Raw genomic sequence first — 18533 nt, forward strand, 5'->3', positions numbered from 1 at the left:
TAATATCATTTTTTTTTCTTTATAATTGTTTTCGTTTGTTAGATAAAAATAAATTCCTTAAAGCTTATGCTGTTGAGAAGAAAAATATCTGAATATTGTGCCAGAGAAGGTACAAGTGTGCCCTATTTAATAAATAAGTTACAACACAAAGTGAATCAATCATAAATGCAACTGAAATCCTGAATATGATCAAATGACTATTTTAGAAGTGTTAACATGTGCCTTATTTTCTTTAATATTGATTTCACTAGGGACAGATATCATTTTCCTTTTGGATTTATCCCGGTCATATCCAAGTATGCTGGAGATGATTGATGTTGTCTGAGGTGCCAACATAACTATTTGATGCTATTGCATACTTGCTTTTAGTAATAAGAAAAAAGTTATAACTGTGCATAAAATATGCTATTTTAATACCCTTCTCAAGCTGAAGAATAGGTCATATTTTGCCGTGCTTGTTACAAATATACACACCTGCAAGTTCGTCAACAATGGTTTTGATGTGATACAAAAAATCTTTCATTTCTTGTCATTGAGAGATACACAATGAGTATCAATACGAAGTTGTCGGGCACTTGCTCTTGTTTGAAGATTAAGTTACTCATAAATTGTGTTGTAAACCTGGTAGTAGTTTGTGGAACCAATCATTTGAGAGAGAATCAACTTCATTAATGTTGAATAAAGCCATGTAAGAAGTATTTGATCCTGAATTTCCCAGGATTTGTATGTGGGACTCATGATCAGCATTATGATCTTGATTTAAGAGATATCGTGGAGGGATTGTAGGACTAGCAATGAATTGCTGAGACAATGCAATTCAATAACGGGTTCATCTTGTTAATGGCTGTGAAATTAGTTGGAGTCATCAAGTTTTTCACCAAGGGAGAATCAACTTCGTTAATGTTGATTAAAGCCATGTAAGAAGCATTTGATCCTGAATTTCCCAGGATTTGTATGTAGGACTCATGATCAGCATTACAATCTTGATTTAAGAGATATCGTGGAGGGATTGTAGGACTAGCAATGAATTGCTGAGTCAATGCAATTCAATAACGGGTTCACCTTGTTAATGCCTGTGAAATTAGTTGGAGTCATCAAGTTTTCACCAAGGGAAGTGGGAAGGGAATAAGGTGTGAAAGCGGTGGGATTAGCAGTAGCTATGAACAAAAAAGGTATAGCTAAGGTTAACAAATTAAAGGCTGCTACCATCATATAGAAAGGATGTTATATTTCATTTCTGTGATGTGTAAAGCAAAATACAAAGGGAGCATTTATAGTAGCCACTCTTGAAAGAAAAATGACAAAAAACCCAAGAACAGAATCACTAAAACGGGACCGATGGAAATAATCAATTAAAGGGGAATGTTGAGCTTCTGTAATGGGAGAGAGAAGAGAATACCTTTTATATTCTTTATTCTAGTATATTCTAATAGAATAACATATAACATAATTAGAGTACAAATCAAATCCCTACTTATAGGCATGACTTATCTTATAGATATTAACATGTGCCTATTTAATTGTAGCCATGTAGAAAAGTAAAGCATTTTAGATGGTGGCTCAAGAATGTTTCCATGTCTCTAAAAAGCCTTTTTTCTTTGTTAATTGCTCTCACTTTTTCTTAGGCTTGGTTTGCTATGCATCCTTTTGTTTTTTTTTTCTTTGTGAATTCCATTTTATTATACTGATAGTCATATTACTCCACAGCACCTGGACATATGCCTTTAGCAGAATGAGACTTATTGTTGACTTCTTTTTGTATGTCTGACATTATTACTCACGATATATGCCCTTTACAACACACTTCATTAACTTTTATGTTGTAGACAGGGGATCCACTATCCGTGGTTCAAACTGAACCTCTTGAGCACCACACACAACCGCCACCACGGTACTCTGAAGCATCATTGGTAAGTCATCATGTTTCTGTCATTAAGTTTAAATGAGTGGTGGAGTACTATTTACTTTTTTTTTCAAATATTATTTCTACAGGGAACTATGAAAACAATAAAATGTTTTCACTGTTTCTTATACAAGTCTTTGAACATAGAAAAATGACACTTTTGTTATTAAAAAAGTAAAAATTGAAAATAAAAACAGAAAACATTTTATGCTGCTTTAAGCTGGTACTACTCTTGTTGCAATGTGAAAATGCTTGATATTGGATAATTCTGCGAAGGCAATGGCTATACACAAGTCTTGTGTAGGGACTCATCTCTTTATTAGAGAATGGGGTGACGAAAATCAAACTCTAGATGACTTGGCCATAGGTTTTAATACCATGTCATGAACAACTGTGCCAATTTGCAAGGGCTTGAACTATTAAGTGAAGACTCGTGGATGATTGTGTATTTCTTCTCTTATTGGTTATGTGAATAGAGATTACATTTTATTGTCATGGAAGTGTGTTAAATACAGCCATTGAACTATGTGTTTGTAGTTTTAGATATGTACTTTTTTTGCTTGTGTTAGTTAATTTTCAAGAAATTGATTCATGATATGATTCTTTCATTCTGTGTTTTGACAAATACACAACAAATGGTTTTGCCAATCGTTGCAGCAAATGGGATGCATATAGTAACTTCTGAAAAGACCTGTTTTTTTTTTCTATGACACCCTTGGTTGTTTTTTATTATCTTGGCATCTTTGGTTCTACAATGTGTATTTTTGTGAAAGATATTATTCTGATCCATCCATTAGCTGAAAAATATTTGATGGTGGCTTTGCTTGCCAGCCAGTTGCGTTTAGTTGAAGTATTCAGTTCAACGATCTTGGAACTTTATATTCCAATACTTTTCTCTTGTTTTATCAGAGCAATTGAATTAAACCTGTTTTTATAAAACCTTAGTGACATTTGCCACATTAGCAAAGTTGTTATTTCTGTTACATATTGTTGAGTTTAGTCCCATAAAAAAAGTGATTATTTTTGTTAAGTTAGTCCTACAACAGTGAAGCTTGCTTTACTAGCTTCATGATTGTATTGTATTATAAAATGTAATTTCCAATCAACTATTGTGTTGATACCAACTATTGGGTTCAATACTTCTTACCCAAGAAACATGTTAGATCTTCCTTTCCAAAGATTCACCAGGAAGTGGCAAACAAAACAGAAATGCTTTGATACCTGAGATGGAAGTATGGGAAGAATGCTTAAGAGAGAGTGTATGATCTCTTAGCTCATCCATTCATTTATAGGAGTTCCTTGCATAAAAGATACAAAAAAGTTGTGATTTAAATAAGTTAACCAATTCTAGCAAGGTGACTATTTTAAATAAGTGACAATTCTAACCCTACTCTAGTAATTTACTGTGATACACAATTGCTTTAAGTCATTGTCATAATCCAGTTCTGCATTCAAGAACAAAAGATATTGAGCTAAGCATTTTTTTTATCAGAGAAAGATTTCTCAACAAGTCTTAATTGTGACCTATGTGCCTGTTGTAGCTCAAATTGCTCATATTCTTTCAGAGGCACTATCTAAGTTTTACTTCTTTATGGGACAAACTCAATGTTTTGAGTTCCTCTCAAACCTGAGTAATAGAGTAATTGAATAAAACCTCTGTTCTTGTAAGATTGAGTGACATTTGCTACATTAGCAAAGTGGCTATTTCTATTACATATTATTGAGTTTAGTCCCACATCAGTGAGCTTGCTTTACTAGCTTCATTTCTGTTACATAAATTGCAAGTCTCGCATTGAGAAGACAGAAAAGCAACAACAGAATCAGTGTTTTTCAGATTTAAATCTTTTTTTTCTTAGATCTAAGTTTTCTTTATGTTTTGCTGTATTTTTTTTCTTTCTATTTAAGACTGAAAACTGTGAAGACTGTAATAGATAAAATTTGATGCTTTCTGCCTACATCTTCTTTCTAAGTACAAGAGTTACTGTGTTAATTTTATCCATTACATAGTTGACTATAGGTAATAACACTTTCTCGGACTTTGTACCCTATCCTATTTGCTCCTGCACAGGAAGGTTATAATTTTAATTTTATTAATTGTTATTAAGGACTTTGGTTCATGACTTCATGTTGGGACCTATATTTGGCATCATATGCTATGTTCAAAATTTCAATATGTCCATATTATGATTTATAATTTTCAATTATCTAACATAAATAGATGTGTTGCAACATATAAAGTTCACCATGAATTTATAACATGATTTGTGCTGTCAAGAAGGAGGGCATACAATGTTCATTTCTTTTGCACTTCGCCTCTTGTTTTCTCCATTTAAGATTTCCAAATGATATTATAGGTTAAGAAGCTTGAGGAGCTAGGGATTGGAAGGCCATCAACATATGCATCCACAATAAAAGTTTTACGGGTATTTTTCTTCTGGAACAGTAAATGTCATTAACATACATATCTTATTTATTTTATCACATCAAGTGTAACATTTAAATTGAATGTTGTAATTTATTTAGATAACTGTATAAGTTATTCTGGTCTATTGATTTAGCACTAGTGTTTTTGCGGATCTAGGGTTTGTTTGTTTTCTATTTATGAAAAATGTAATGAGTGTAGTTTATATAAACTTTCTCATTCATTCAGCAGAACAATGCACATTGGTGTTGTGTAAAACAAGATTGCTTTGATTTGAAGAGAAATCTTAAGCACTAAATCCTTGTACTATGACGAAACCTAAAGTAAAATAGTCATCAATGATTGCTTATACATCATGGTTTTTGATGTATGATTGTCTTTATTGAGCTTTAGATGTTGTGTTAGATAATCCATTGAAGCACTTAATGATGTTGCATTGTAGAATTGATAATCCAACCTTGTCTAAGCTAAAAGTTAGTTTTATTTTATTTTAACGTGCATTGAAAATCAAGTTTTATAGATTTCTGAGTCTTCAATTTTTTTGTTCCCTCAGGACAGAAACTATGTAACAATAAAAAGTCGAGTTCTGTCTCCAGAATTTCGCGGACGCATGGTAAGCTTTGGGCAATTTTGAATTTGTTTAGTTTGGATGAAATTGCATTGTAATATATATGGGCCCGCTTTGCCTTTTGATAATCGACAATAAAAATATGGTTTTTCTAATGAATAATTGATCTGTAGTCTTCATACTAATTTTGTATCTTCTCTTATATGCATATATATTTTAATTAGATAAACTAATAGATAGAAACCATATGATTATTTGACTGGACAAAATTTGAGGACAAACAACCTCCTCACAGTAATTCAAAAGAATAATAGAATAATCATTGATTGCCTTCTTTCATTCGTGAAAAGAGTATTTAACTAAGTATAATAACAACCATTGGCTCACCACATTTGTAGGAAACAAAAAGAATAAAAGTGAAAAGGAAATAATGTAAATGGGAGTTTTAGCAAACTCGTGTGTGCAAATTCCTTACATTCCACTTACACCTTTCTAGATATACATCAAGGTGCAAAGGTCTTGTATGATTGCGCTCATCCAAAGTCCAACCAACACACAATCATGCACTCTCATTGTCGTAGCCAACGTAGGCATCTGTGTCTCATGTGTCTTCTTCAAGTGGTTGGAATCTTTTTTGGAGCACCACATTTCAACTTGCTGGAGCACTCTGAGCCCATTTTCGCCCTTTGTTCTTCGTTTTAGTTCCATTTGGTGAGTCTATTGATATGTTTCCCTGCCTCTAACTTGTTCAACATGTTTTTAGGAAGTGTCTCCTCTTTTTACGGGATCCTTCCATAACATTAGAGAAATTAAATGGAGAAAACTACCTATCTTGGTTTGCTTCAATTGAACTTTGGTTCCTTGGTTAAGGTTTCCATTTTGGTAATTTTGGAAAAAATTGCACCATTTCTATTCTTTTGTCGAGGATGACCTAAGCATTCATGTAGCAGTTTAGGAGATGAGGATGCAACACAAGATATAGATGAGCTAGTACCAAGGTAGTATAGGCCTCCAAATTCAGGTCCTTCACTAATCATGTGACTCGTACCACGTTCTTGTATAACAAAAGAGTTGGCATTAAAGATTATTGAACAATTCAATGATTCAGTTAGTTGGCTTAAAGAAGTTAGACTAAAGGGACAAGTAAGAACAAAAGAAAAGATTTTAAGTTTAAAAAGGGAAAAAGAGAAACTTGACCAATTCCTTAGGTAGCTCTTTAGACATTAGCTTAGGTTATATGGTGTTTAAGGAAAGGAGATAGAAGAGAACAAAGAGATTTTACCAAAAATATGATTCGATGCACCTGTTTTAATTATCCATGGCTTTTAACTTTCCACAAATTGTGAAATGAAGTTGTTGACAAATTGGGAGTTGAGATGATTAGGTTGGGCTAATGGACTTCAACCTTAAATATTCTTGATATTCTTCATCAGATACCTTGGCTAACAACCATCGAATTTGGAAATAGATTGCCTTGTCAGGAAAGCCATGGAAAGAGTAACAATTCTCTTAGGTGTACCCACTTATTTTACAATATGTGCATGGAGAACGTCTTCTACCACCACACGCTTCTCTAGTGCCACGGTTTCCTTTTCTACGAGTAGAAAACATGGCAAAAGACTAACAAATTCTTGATTATTTCTACTCTTAAGAGTTGGAACACAGGGTCATTCTAATTCATTTTGTATTTTTCTCAAGTTGGGATTAGAGCGGGTTGATTCTGCTATGCCTTTCTCTGTCCGGCAAAGGAATCACCATCTAGTCATTGTTCGTGTCGTCTGTGTTGTGCATTGCTAGAGTTTCATCCTTTGATGCTTGGGTCCAATGTGACTTAACACCTTAGGGGTCGCACATCCAAACTTTGAATGACGTGTCGTCTCCGTCTCAACCACCTTATGTGCCGGTTTCTCATTCGTCTCATTCGTCGCTTTCCAGTGGTCACAATCTTTCTTGACCACCTCAGTTCAATTCACTGGAGCATTCTGAGGCCATTTCCACCCTCTGTTCTTTGTTTCGGTACCATTTGTGGAGTCTTCTAGTATTGATCATAGTTCTTTCTCTGTTGTATTATTGGATTTTGTCCCTACCTCTACCTTGTTCTATTTTTTCAGGACTTCTTCAATAACTTTTGAGATATTAAATGGAAAAGCTACCTAACTTAATGACCATGTTACCACCTAAATGAGTAGTGTGAAAATTGATGAGGATGGTCTTGAAAAGGTTGACCAAATCCAACCAAAGCTTGCCCTAAAAGAGAATGAGTCCATTATAAAGCTGGTATCAACATGATCAGTAGGAACTTTTACGTTGTGTTACAATGAATATAATTTAGGTTTGGCTTTAAAAGTTAACTAGTAGATGGAGAAAAAGTGTGACATGGTCAAAACACGATATTGACCTTAAAATTGTTTTGGAACTCATGATAAGATGTCAACCACTACATTTGGAGAGCCCTTTTTGTACTTACATATTAATATGGTTCCTCCTTAATTTGGAAAAATAAAGATGTTGGTCGTACATTACTAGATGTTTGAGGCTTTTATCATTTGTGTGGATGATGAAGGCCCCTTGGGTTCATTGTAAAAGGATGGAACGAAACAAGTCTCCAATGCTTGGAAGAGGCAGTCAAGCCTTGCATAACTTCCACTAGTACCCTAAACCAACTTAAGGAAGGACAATCCTGGCACCAACACATGCTTTCTTCCTTGAGTGTATGCTTATAGTCACAAAAGTGGTATATTTTGATTATCCATCCTATGGGATCGTGGGCATAACCTAGGGTGTTTAAAGGATGATGCATTGTTGTTGGGGGAGGTGTTTGGGGTGTAAGGATTAGAGGGGACAAGGATCACAATCAATTTAGTGGTGGGAGGTAAGGGGGAGAACTGCATCCTTTAACTGGTCGGTGGTGGACTTGTGAATATTATGATCAGCCATGGTTGTCGAAAGTTGGACCATTTGATAGAGCTGAGTTTGACTTCCCTGAATTCAAGGAGTAAGAACATCCCAAAGTTAATTCAGAAAAGTTATAGAACAATCTTTCACTGCCTTCTTTCATTCATCTAAAGAGTATTTAATGTACAATAAAAATCAACATAGTGATGCTTTTGCATGCCTAATTTTTTATATGCAAGAAGTACAGTAAAATCATTGGCTTATTGCATTTGTAGGAAACAAAAAGGAATACAACTGAAAAGGAATCAATGTAAATGGCAGTTATAACAAACTCATATGTATGCAAATTCCATGGATATGACACATACACCCTTGTAGACATTTTCCTCTTGGTGCAAAAGTCTATCTGTGAATCTAATGGGCCTAGAGATCTTTGGGCTAAGCCATTGTCATGGGCCTCATTACTATCTATTTCTTTTGATAATGCTGTGTTCCATGTGCCATGACTGTTATATTGGTATATTCATTCCTTTGGTCACTGCTTTAAGAATATTTCTACTTTTGCCTTAATCTCATATCCTCTGGTGCCCTGTTTTCCATAAAGAATGGGAAATTTAATTCGAATACAAAGATGAATTTTGGTTACGTGTTAGTCAACCACTTAAAAGATGATTAAGACGGTCTTTTTTGGATCCATTTTAGAACACCTTATCTTCTGGTGCCCTCTTTTCCATAAATAATAGAAATTCCAATAGAAAAAAGGTTAATTTTGCATCATGGGCTGATCAACCTAACAGATTATTACCCCAGTACTCACGTCATCATTCCAATTCAGCAATACTCTCTTAGTAACCCTTTTAGTTCAACACCCAACAGTTCTTTTTTGCTCAAGGCATACTGGGAAATAGGATATATTTTATTTTTCTATTTCAAGTTACTTAATTCAAGTTAGGCTTGTTCTTTGCCACTTTAGATGAGCTTGATATGATGTGTATTTTATGCAATTTTTTGGGTGATTGTTAGGTTTCAGCTTTTCTGTCGCATCATTTTTCAGAGGTCACTGACTACAGTTTTACTGCTGATATGGAAACCGAGGTATCTACTATGATTTGGTTGTAGCTACATTTGGCTTTCTATTTTATGTGTATTTTAAATGAGGATGACAATGGGATTTGAATCTAATGGGTACCCACAAAAATTGCCTGCATTGGGTGCATGTGTACAGGAATCCATTGGGTATGAGCATGACCATTGAGGTTTTTATTAGCATGGATATCATCATTATTTTTACTTGTCCTTATTTTCTTTAAAAGTGGGGATGAGTACAGGTATTTTAGTACCCTAAAAAACCCTACCCCTTGTCATCTTAAATATTAAAACTAGGAAGCTGTATTGCTATTGTAATTGACACCATTTATTGATTCCTTTTCCTTCTCTATTTTAATCTGATTCTTTTATCTACAATTTGATTGAGTTGGTTGTTATCTGCATATTATTGTTTGTATTTCTTATCTTATGCCTCTTTGATCCAGCTTGATAATGTTTCTGCTGGGTTAACTGAATGGAAAGGCCTCCTTAGAGACTATTGGACGCGTTTTAAATCGTACTGTGAGCGTACTTCTAATGTTCATATTCATCAGGTGTGACATCTGTTTTCGCTCAAGACTTGGAATTTGTTGATCTAAAATTCTAGCTTTGTTGTTATGCTTTATTTTGCGATTGTGAATATTTTTCTCCATGCACAGTTTATGTTCACGTTCACAAATTCTGTAATTTTTTTTGGATCTTTACTCATGAAATGGTTTTTTATGGTTGTAGGTTGAGAAAATGTTAGAAAAAAAATTTGGCGATTTTTTATTTGCTTCTTTTCCAGATCAGAGTCGGGTTTGTCCAAGGTAAAATATTATACTTTTTGGATGGAATTAGAATTAACTTATAAAATGTTGAATGACATGTTGCAGATTCTGCTACATAAAGGTTTTCTTATTTTGTTTGGTAGCTTTAAAAATGCTGAGTTTGTCATAGGAGGATATTAGAAAATGTTACTGGATTAAGAGTACGATACCAAGCCATGACATGCACATCATGAGTTTGTATGATTATATAACGACTCTTGAAGAATTTGCAATTTTATGAGATTGGGAATATGAGTCTCAATACATCATTTAGCTTTCCATGCAAACAAATGAACCTACTATAGAAATTAATAACCTCTTCGTATCTAAGGGGATTAAATCTGGTGCAATTGGTATATCTTTTGTGAAATTAATGTTTAAGGACCAATTAGGACAGATTAAAGTTTAAGATATTTATTTATGTACAGTGTAAAATTTAGGATCAATTAGAGTGAAACCTAAATTTGGGGTGTTTATTCGGAAAATAGTTTAAGTTTAAGGCGGTTAAATACATGTTGCAGGTTCTGTTACATAAATGTTACATAAAGGTTTTCTTATTCTGTTTGACATTTTAAAAAAATGCTGGGTTTGTCATAGGAGGATATTAGAAAATGTTACTGGATTTAAGAGTAGGATACCAAGCAATGAAATGCACGTCATATAAGTTCGTATGATTATATAACGACCCTTGAAGGAGTTGCAATTTTATGAGATTTGGAATGAGTCCCATTACATCATTTAGCTTTCCATGCAAACAAATGAACCTACTATAGAAATTAATAACCTCTTCGTAACTAAGGAGATTAAATCTATTGCATTGGTATCTCTTTTTGAAATTAATGTTTAAGGACCAATTTGGACAAATTAAAGTTTAAGGTATTTATTTATGTAGAGTGTAAAATTTAGGCATCAATCAAAGTGAAACCTAAATTTGGGGTGTTTATTCGGAAATTAGTTTTACTATAAGGTGGTTAATTACTTGTTCCCCTTTATTTCTTGAAGTCAAGTTTTCTATACCTTTTCCACCCACATTCTCTTCAACCAAACCAAAAAAAGTACATCATTATTTCTAGTTTCATATGTATTTTCTTTCATCCCAAACATACCATTAATCTCAGATAGAATTAGCTATGTTAAAACAATATTGGTAGAAATGTAAGTCTCACATCAACTAGAAATAGTGGAAAATTACTGTATATAAGTGGGGACAATTCTTGCCTTACTAGCTAGTTTTGTACGATTGAGTAAGTCTAAACCACTTTCTAAAATGATATCAAAGTTATTCGTGTATCAAATGCAATAGTGTTGGATGTGAGAGGTGTTAGATAGTGTTAGATATCAATATATAATTGATGCAAATTCTAACCTTACAAGTCGATCTTTTAAGGGATTAGTTTGGCCTCAACCATTTTGTAAGAAAGAATGGAGGAATCTCTTGGATGGAGATCCTTTAAGAATGATATGTTTCCTTGATTATTTCATTTTCAACCACAAAAATTAATCTTTATTTTCTCTTCTCTAGTTTCTATTTTGGGTTACAAACATAATATTTGACTCTTTGTGCTAAGATTTGATACAAAGATTAAAAATGTTAGTGTTAGGATCCCTTGATTTATGCAGCTCGAAGCTCTGTTACGGTTTTGTTCTCAAGGGAGGAAGGCGTATTTTAATTGCCTTTGGCCTCGACTCTGAAACAGTGTGGGATTATTGGACATGTCGAAACATCTCGTCTGGTCAAAGGCTAAGGGGACCGAAGGTTTGTCTTCGGAATCACATATCCATTCCCCTCAATAGAGGGCTTAGAGAATGAGAGTTTGTATTTGGAATCACTTCTTTATTCCTCGGGGAACGAGGGTTCGTCCTTGCAACCACTTTTCCATCCCCACAGACGACATTAATGTTTTGACCTCAACGTTGTTGAGATAAGTTCATTGGATCAAACACCACATCCAAGGTGTTGTTCGCTTTGGAGTTTGGAACTTTATAAATGTTTTGTTCTAAAAAGGCATTTCAAAGGGTTAAGAGAGGAATGTGTATTTAAATTGTCCTTGTCAACTCCTAAAATGATATGGGACTTAATGGACACACCGTTACAACAATATTTTCAACCTTATCTTTCATGCATTGAAGATAAGGATAATTCATTATCAGAAAACCTCATTCTTCCAAAATTAAGTCCCATTAATACTCCACCAACTATTGAGTATAGTCCTGTTCTTTGGAGGACAAACTGATAGTGCTACCTATTGAATGCATGTATACTCATGGAGGATGTATGTTATTCAATCACCACAAGTCCATGAATTTGAATTTATTCCTAAAATATCTAACATTTACGAAGAATAAAATATATCAACCATTGAAGTTCAGAATCTTCTAGTTGCAGTAAGGAAAGGTGTTAGAGTAGGTACTCAAAGCCAAGGTACCCATTGTCACATTTTGTGTCTTATGACAAACTATCCAACCTTCATAAAAGTTTTCTTGGTCATCTATATATTATTAATATTCCAAATATTGTGGATGAGGAATTATTAAGGACTTGAAAATTCTATGAAGGTTGAAATGGTTGCTTTAGAAAAGCACAAAACTTGGGAGTTGGTGGATATACGTAAAGGAAAAAATCTTGTTGGATGTAGGTGGGTATTCACTATTAAATAAAAGGGAGATGAGACATTAGAAAGTTATAAGGCATGGTTAGTAGCGAAGAGATATACTCAAACATATAAAATTGAGTTTCTCGAAACTTTTTCACCTGCTGCAAAAATGAATACTGTTTGAATTTTATTGTCTATAGTAGCTTTTTATGGATGGAGTTTTGCAACAATATGATGTCACAAATACCTTTTGTCATGACAATCTTGAGGAAGAAATTTACATGGAGGTGCCATATGGGTCTAAAGTCGAGGAGGGAAAGGTGTGTAAACTAAGGAAGACACTCTATGGATTGAAACAGTCTCCTAAAGCATGGTTTGACAGGTTTACTATTGTAATAAAGACGATGGGGTACAAGCAAAGCCAAGGTGACCATACACTTTTTATTAATCATTCAACTTGAGGGGAATTATTGCACTATTTGTTGATGTAGATTGTATAGTTGTAATTCGAAATGATTAGGGAAAGCCTTAAAAAATTGTTTGATAATAGAATTTGAAATTAAGGAGTTAGGTAGATTGAAATATTTCTGGCACTTAAGTGATCCATTCCCGTCATGGTATTTTCATCTCCAAACAAAGATGTGCTTGATCAATTGGCTGAAACTGGTAAATTAGAATGCAAACTAGAAGAGACACCTACTGAACATAATCACAAACTTGGTGAATCAATTAAGGATGTAGCTATGGATAGACAATCTTATGAAATGCTAGTTGGGAATTGATCTACTTGTATCACACTAGGCTTGACAATGCCTATGTAGTAGGGGTTGTAAGTCAGTTCATGCATAATCCAAAGGAGACTCGTCTTAGGGCTATTTATTGCATTCTACAATGCTTGAAAGGAATTCTTAGAAAAGAAATTCTTTTTACAAAGGGGAATGAATGATCTTAGAAGAAGCCTACACAAAAGCTAACTATGTAGGTTCTATAGACGACAAAAGGTCTATCGTTCGATATTGCACCATTCTTGGAGGAAATTTAGGCATTTAGACGAGCAAGAACCAACACGTTGTGGCGAGATCAAGTGTAGTGGCAGAGATTAGAGCCATGGTCTAAGGGATTTGCGAAATACTATGGCTAAAGTTCATTTTAGGGTTTAGGGTTTAGGGTTTAGGGTTTAGGGTTTAGGAGACCTGAAGATTGATTGGAACAAGTCAACAATAAATATTGTGCATAATTCCTTAAAGCATGCTGAAGTAGACAAACATTTCATAAAGGCGAAATTGGATAATGGGACAATATATACACCATTTGTATCTTCTAGAAATCAAATTGAAGATGTATTGACAAAAGAGCTTAGTGGTGAAACATTTTAGTTTATTGTTGGTAAGTTGGGAATGATGACATCCACTCACCAACTTCAGGGGGAGTGTTAGAATCCCTTGATTAGTGTTTTAGATAATATTTCCTTGTACACTTATTTTTATAATTAGGATATTTAACTACATTCCATAATTAGGAGGATTAATAGGCTGACAATATATTTTATATTTATTGTACAAGATCATTGATCTTGAATTTTAAGGATATATTGTATCCGTCATAAATTAGGATTTTTTTTGTTATTAAGTCTTTGTATTCTATTTAAGAGCAATTGCTCCTCCATGTATTATCATAAGCAGTTTTTTTGATAGTTAGTGAGAGAAAATCAAAGAAGCTGACAAAAAGAGAGGAAAATACTTGGATGACAATGAAATTTTCATTTTGTTTATAAATACAGTTTCAATTTTACAATCATGACAATTCATTTTTAGTTTGGTTGGTGATGGGCTAACTAGCAAACTAGCTACCCGATAGACTACACTAGAGCTTAGTCAACATTTCCTAAGAAGATTGCTGCTGCAAAAATTAAACCATGTGAACTTGATATCGTTAAATTGGGCTAATTTTGTAGTTTGAGATTATTTATGTCTAGAAAAGAGCACTGATTACATTCACTATGTGTTGGTTTGTATATTGATTAGATTTTCTCTTGATGTTACGTTTGAACTTGTTTCAGTTGTATGGAAGGTACACTTACTTTTAAAGTAAGTAGATTTGGTGCTGGCTACTTTATTGGCTGTGATAAACATCCAACATGCAAGTGAGTATATTATTGCATATTTATCTTTTAGGTCTTTTGTCTAACCTATCTTGCAAGTGAGTATATTAGTGCATATTTATTTTGTAGGTCCTTTATCTAACATAACTGATGTGTAAAATGTGGTGCATATAAATTATATACATAACATTTTTGTTCATCAAAAGACTATTAACTAAATATTTGTGGTGATCTCGTAGCGGTCCAATATAAGTGACACAATAGGCCCAACAAACTTTGTTAAAGTAGACTTTAATACCAACTTGAAGGAGTATATATGAGAAAAAGAGCTTGAGAGATTACTTAGATCTTTTTGTTGATTTAGATTCATATATATATATACATGCATATGTGTATGTATACATACACACACACACATACATACGAACACCCACATACACACACATACATATGTATATATATATATATATATATATATAAGATTCATAGCCTATCAAGACTCTTCTTTATTTCCACGCTTGAGATGTCCAGTCCTTAGCACGAGGGGGTGTGTTATAGATCCTATGTCAACTAGCAATATGACCATATTATAATAAATAAATGCGTGTTAGCCTCAACTTCAAAGCCACGTTTGTAAAGTTAGGCTTAAAGTCTTCTTTCCAGTCATTTGATGTATAAAAAAAATTTTAGGAAGAGACATTGGGTATACAATTCAGAGGACTTGATCATTGATTTAATCATTGTTCCCAGATGATCAAGTTCTTCATAATAGGTTTTCATTCGAAACATCGAGGAAATAAAATAAAACACACAACAAAGAGTGCCCATTTGCAAAAGAACCAAAAAGCTCGGATCTACTCAAATTGGAGCGAAATGGGATATCACAACCCCTTGGACTGTGCTTATGATCTCTCAAAAGACATTGTCTGTGTTGGTGATGAGGAATGGACTTCATTAGAGCTAGTCAAGTGGGTTATTTGTGTCGATATACGTGGTTGTGCATGTCAATTCTATTGCCAATGTAATTGTTGGTGTTGTGATGGCTTGTGTGGGCTATACTTCTACCCATCATTAACCACAATGGTAGTGGTGGCAATAGGGTTCTCGAGATCAAGAGCTCCAATGATGGTAGTCACACCAATTACTATGCATCACCAATTTCTAGTAATCAAATAAGAAAATAAAAATATTTTGAAAATGAATATGAAGATTCTGAGTTTGTTGGCTCCATTATCAACTTGCAGACATTTTACCAAATCTTGAGAGGACCTTGGATTCAATGTATATGTTCCATGCTTGGATTAGTTATATGTTCCACCTTGAGGTGGGAGTGTTAGAAAAATTTATATGATATTTTGAGTAAAAGCTGTGTGTTGTACCTATCTGTAACCTAATATTGTGTATATGAATCTGAATCAGTATAGATATCTCAAGCTCTTTTTCTCATATATACTCCTTTGAGTATTGGTAAGTACATTTAGTGTCTAGTGTTTGAAAAATAGTGGATGAGCACTAAGCTTATGGGATCTCATCTAAGTTTTATGAATGCTATTTTTCTTGTACCTATTGACTTACCCTTCCTTTTTATAACTAAAATATGCAAACAAATTTGTGATGAGTTTTTCTTGTGTTTCTGAAAACAGGTACATTGCTAAAACATTATATGGTACAGAGGAGGAAGAGGATGCATCTCAGCCAAGCACTAGAGTGGAGGAGCCAAAACTCCTAGGTGTTACCAGTGCTTCAAATGAAAAGGTTTGTTTTAGATGCTTCTCTTGCATGTTATAACAAACTTGTTTTAGATGTAACTTACATGTTATAACAAAGTTTTAATTATCTTGTGGGGCTGCTTATTTTTTTTCAGGTTCTTTTGAAAACTGGTCCTTATGGATTTTATGTTCAGCTCGGAGAAGACAGGAAGGGATACATACCCAAAAGAGCCTCTGTGTCTCATGTATGTCACGTTGCTGTTTTCAACACTTTCATTTTATTTTACTGTTTTTTTAGGCTATGGTTGCGTGGTATTCCAATAATAGTTTGTATCTGTGACAAATAGATGTTGAATATCCCATGTGTCTTGAAAATTTAAGAGGGAAACGTGTTGCATGCCTGCATAATATGTTTAGGGGTGTCAAAATAGGTCAAGCTTAATAGAATGGTCTGATTAGCTGATGCTTGCCTTGGGCTTTTGTCCCTGGTAGAGTGATACGTGATAGTTAACACAATTTCTCCGTTTGTTGTATAGTTTTAACACATATTAGTTCATGAGCAATGCCATTATGGGACAAAATATTAGACAATTCATGTTTCACATATTCAATACTAATATTTTAGACCTAATTCTTTTTATGCTGTTTTCAAATTGATTCTAGACAAGTCAAATAATTTAACAAAGCTTTGAAATATCTCATTTTTACTTTTCATAACATCAACATCAACAAAAGTAACAAACCATTGTGTTTCAAAATATAGATTCTAAAACAGGCCCCTAAACATCAAAGTGATTTCAATTGAATGGAAAATTACTCCTTTCACAATGGTTTGTGATAGAATGTGTGACGTGGCTTTGATAGTTTACTAATATCACAATTGAAAAAGTCAACAAACTTTTTGGTAAACAAACGACCAAGCCTTTTGTTATGAAGCCATATTTGGGAATTTGCTCATGTTTATGATGTTGCTTGTTGGCTTGTGACCTCCTTTGTTTTGTTTTGGTTCTTAGACTCAACAAATACAACCCACTTTGCTCCTTATCAATTAAAATTGTCTGCCTCATGACAAGGTCTTTAAATAGACCGTAAGAATAGAAAAATAGTCGCTGAACAGTTTTTGGGTAAACTCGGTGGACTCGATCCAGACTCGGAGTGGACTCGTGACTCTGGTCCGAGTTGGCGAGTCCAACTGGGTTTCTTTTAACCCCAAAACGGTCGATCAAGCGGAGTGTTCGCGGGTTGCAGGTGGTTCGTGCGGTGGTTGCGGTGGTCACGGGTTGCAGGTGGTCGCGGATTGCAAGTTGAAAGTAGATTCTTACGAGTCTAGTCTGCGAGTCGAGTCTACGGAGCTCCCACGAGTCTTCATAGACTCGCGAGTTTGACAATCTTGGTGAGACATATTACAATTGATGATTCTAAAGTTATATTCCTCGATCCTCTTATGGGTGCACTATCACTTTTTGCAATTGTAATGAGTTGTTCTCTAGTCATTTTGATGTACAAATTGGAGAGCTTAGGAAAAGGAGTCATGGGATTAGCTGCTCTTGAATTGAGGATCCATATACTCTGAGACCAACGACCAATAGTATTGAATGTACTCTTACCTTTCTTGGGTAGGCTATACATTTTGAGGACTTAATAATTCAATTATTGTTCGCAAACAATCAAGTTCCTCTTTAAAAGCTTTCGTACTAGACATTGCAAAATAACAACAAAAAGAAGCTGAGTCATAATAAAGGGAATCCGTTGGCAAAAGAATCAAAACAATTAAGATCTACTCAAATTGGAGTCAAATGAGATGTCACGGCCCCTTAGAATGGGCTCAAGAGGTACTGATGATGTTGTCTGTGGCAACAGTGAGTGGGGCACACATTTCTATCCCACCACTAACCTCAACAACGATGGGATGGAGAACAATGGTCGTGGTGGCTATTAACGAGGCAGTGGAAACAAGGGTTCCAAGATCTGGAGCTTTGATACCGACTTAAATTATGTTACAAAATAAAAAATTATTTTATTTATAGCAACAATTATGCCAGTTACATTCTGATCATCTAACAATCAAAACCTTTAAAATAAGTAAAAAAGTATGCTGAAATGTATAAGAAGATTCTGAAGATATTTTTTCCTAATTAATATGGAGATATTAAGAATATTTTTATCCTAATTATCTGCTATTTATAACAGTAAACTATATGCCAATGTTGGGTAGATATTTCATGAAAGGAGAATAGTAAAAATATGTCATAATTGTTCACGTAACCTTGACATGGTTTATTTTATGTAATATTGGCTTCACAGTTCACACCTCTAAATTTACTGTAAGTTTGGAATCCGCTAACTCAAGTTTCAAAGGATCTTTTTGACAAAATGATATATCAGAAATGTATCTGGTTGTCTTTATGATGTGATAAAATTTGGGAATTTGCTGCACTTTAATTGT

At 34.1% G+C, this 18533-nt stretch overlaps 1 protein-coding gene across 2 annotated transcripts in view; it reads left to right on the plus strand.

Annotated features, from left to right (window-relative positions):
- The window catches only part of LOC137811619 (DNA topoisomerase, type IA, core), a 31024-nt gene that overhangs the window by 8124 nt on the left and 4367 nt on the right, over positions 1-18533 (plus strand). Inside the window, exons 11-20 of one of the 2 annotated variants that reach the window (XR_016518667.1) lie at positions 1827-1910; positions 4258-4326; positions 4879-4938; positions 5390-5604; positions 8812-8883; positions 9321-9428; positions 9607-9683; positions 14337-14420; positions 16022-16133; positions 16243-16332. Coding sequence is in view for 1 of the 2 variants with exons in the window: in XM_068613418.2 (XP_068469519.1) it covers positions 1827-1910; positions 4258-4326; positions 4879-4938; positions 8812-8883; positions 9321-9428; positions 9607-9683; positions 14337-14420; positions 16022-16133; positions 16243-16332 (756 nt within the window). In the remaining variant the exon portion in view is untranslated. The remainder of the gene's footprint in view (positions 1-1826; positions 1911-4257; positions 4327-4878; positions 4939-5389; positions 5605-8811; positions 8884-9320; positions 9429-9606; positions 9684-14336; positions 14421-16021; positions 16134-16242; positions 16333-18533) is intronic. The other variant, XM_068613418.2, reaches the window with a different exon arrangement.

The sequence above is a fragment of the Phaseolus vulgaris genome, chromosome 2, assembly GCF_051622355.1.
Source record: "Phaseolus vulgaris cultivar YP4 chromosome 2, ASM5162235v1, whole genome shotgun sequence".
Lineage (NCBI taxonomy): Eukaryota > Viridiplantae > Streptophyta > Magnoliopsida > Fabales > Fabaceae > Phaseolus > Phaseolus vulgaris.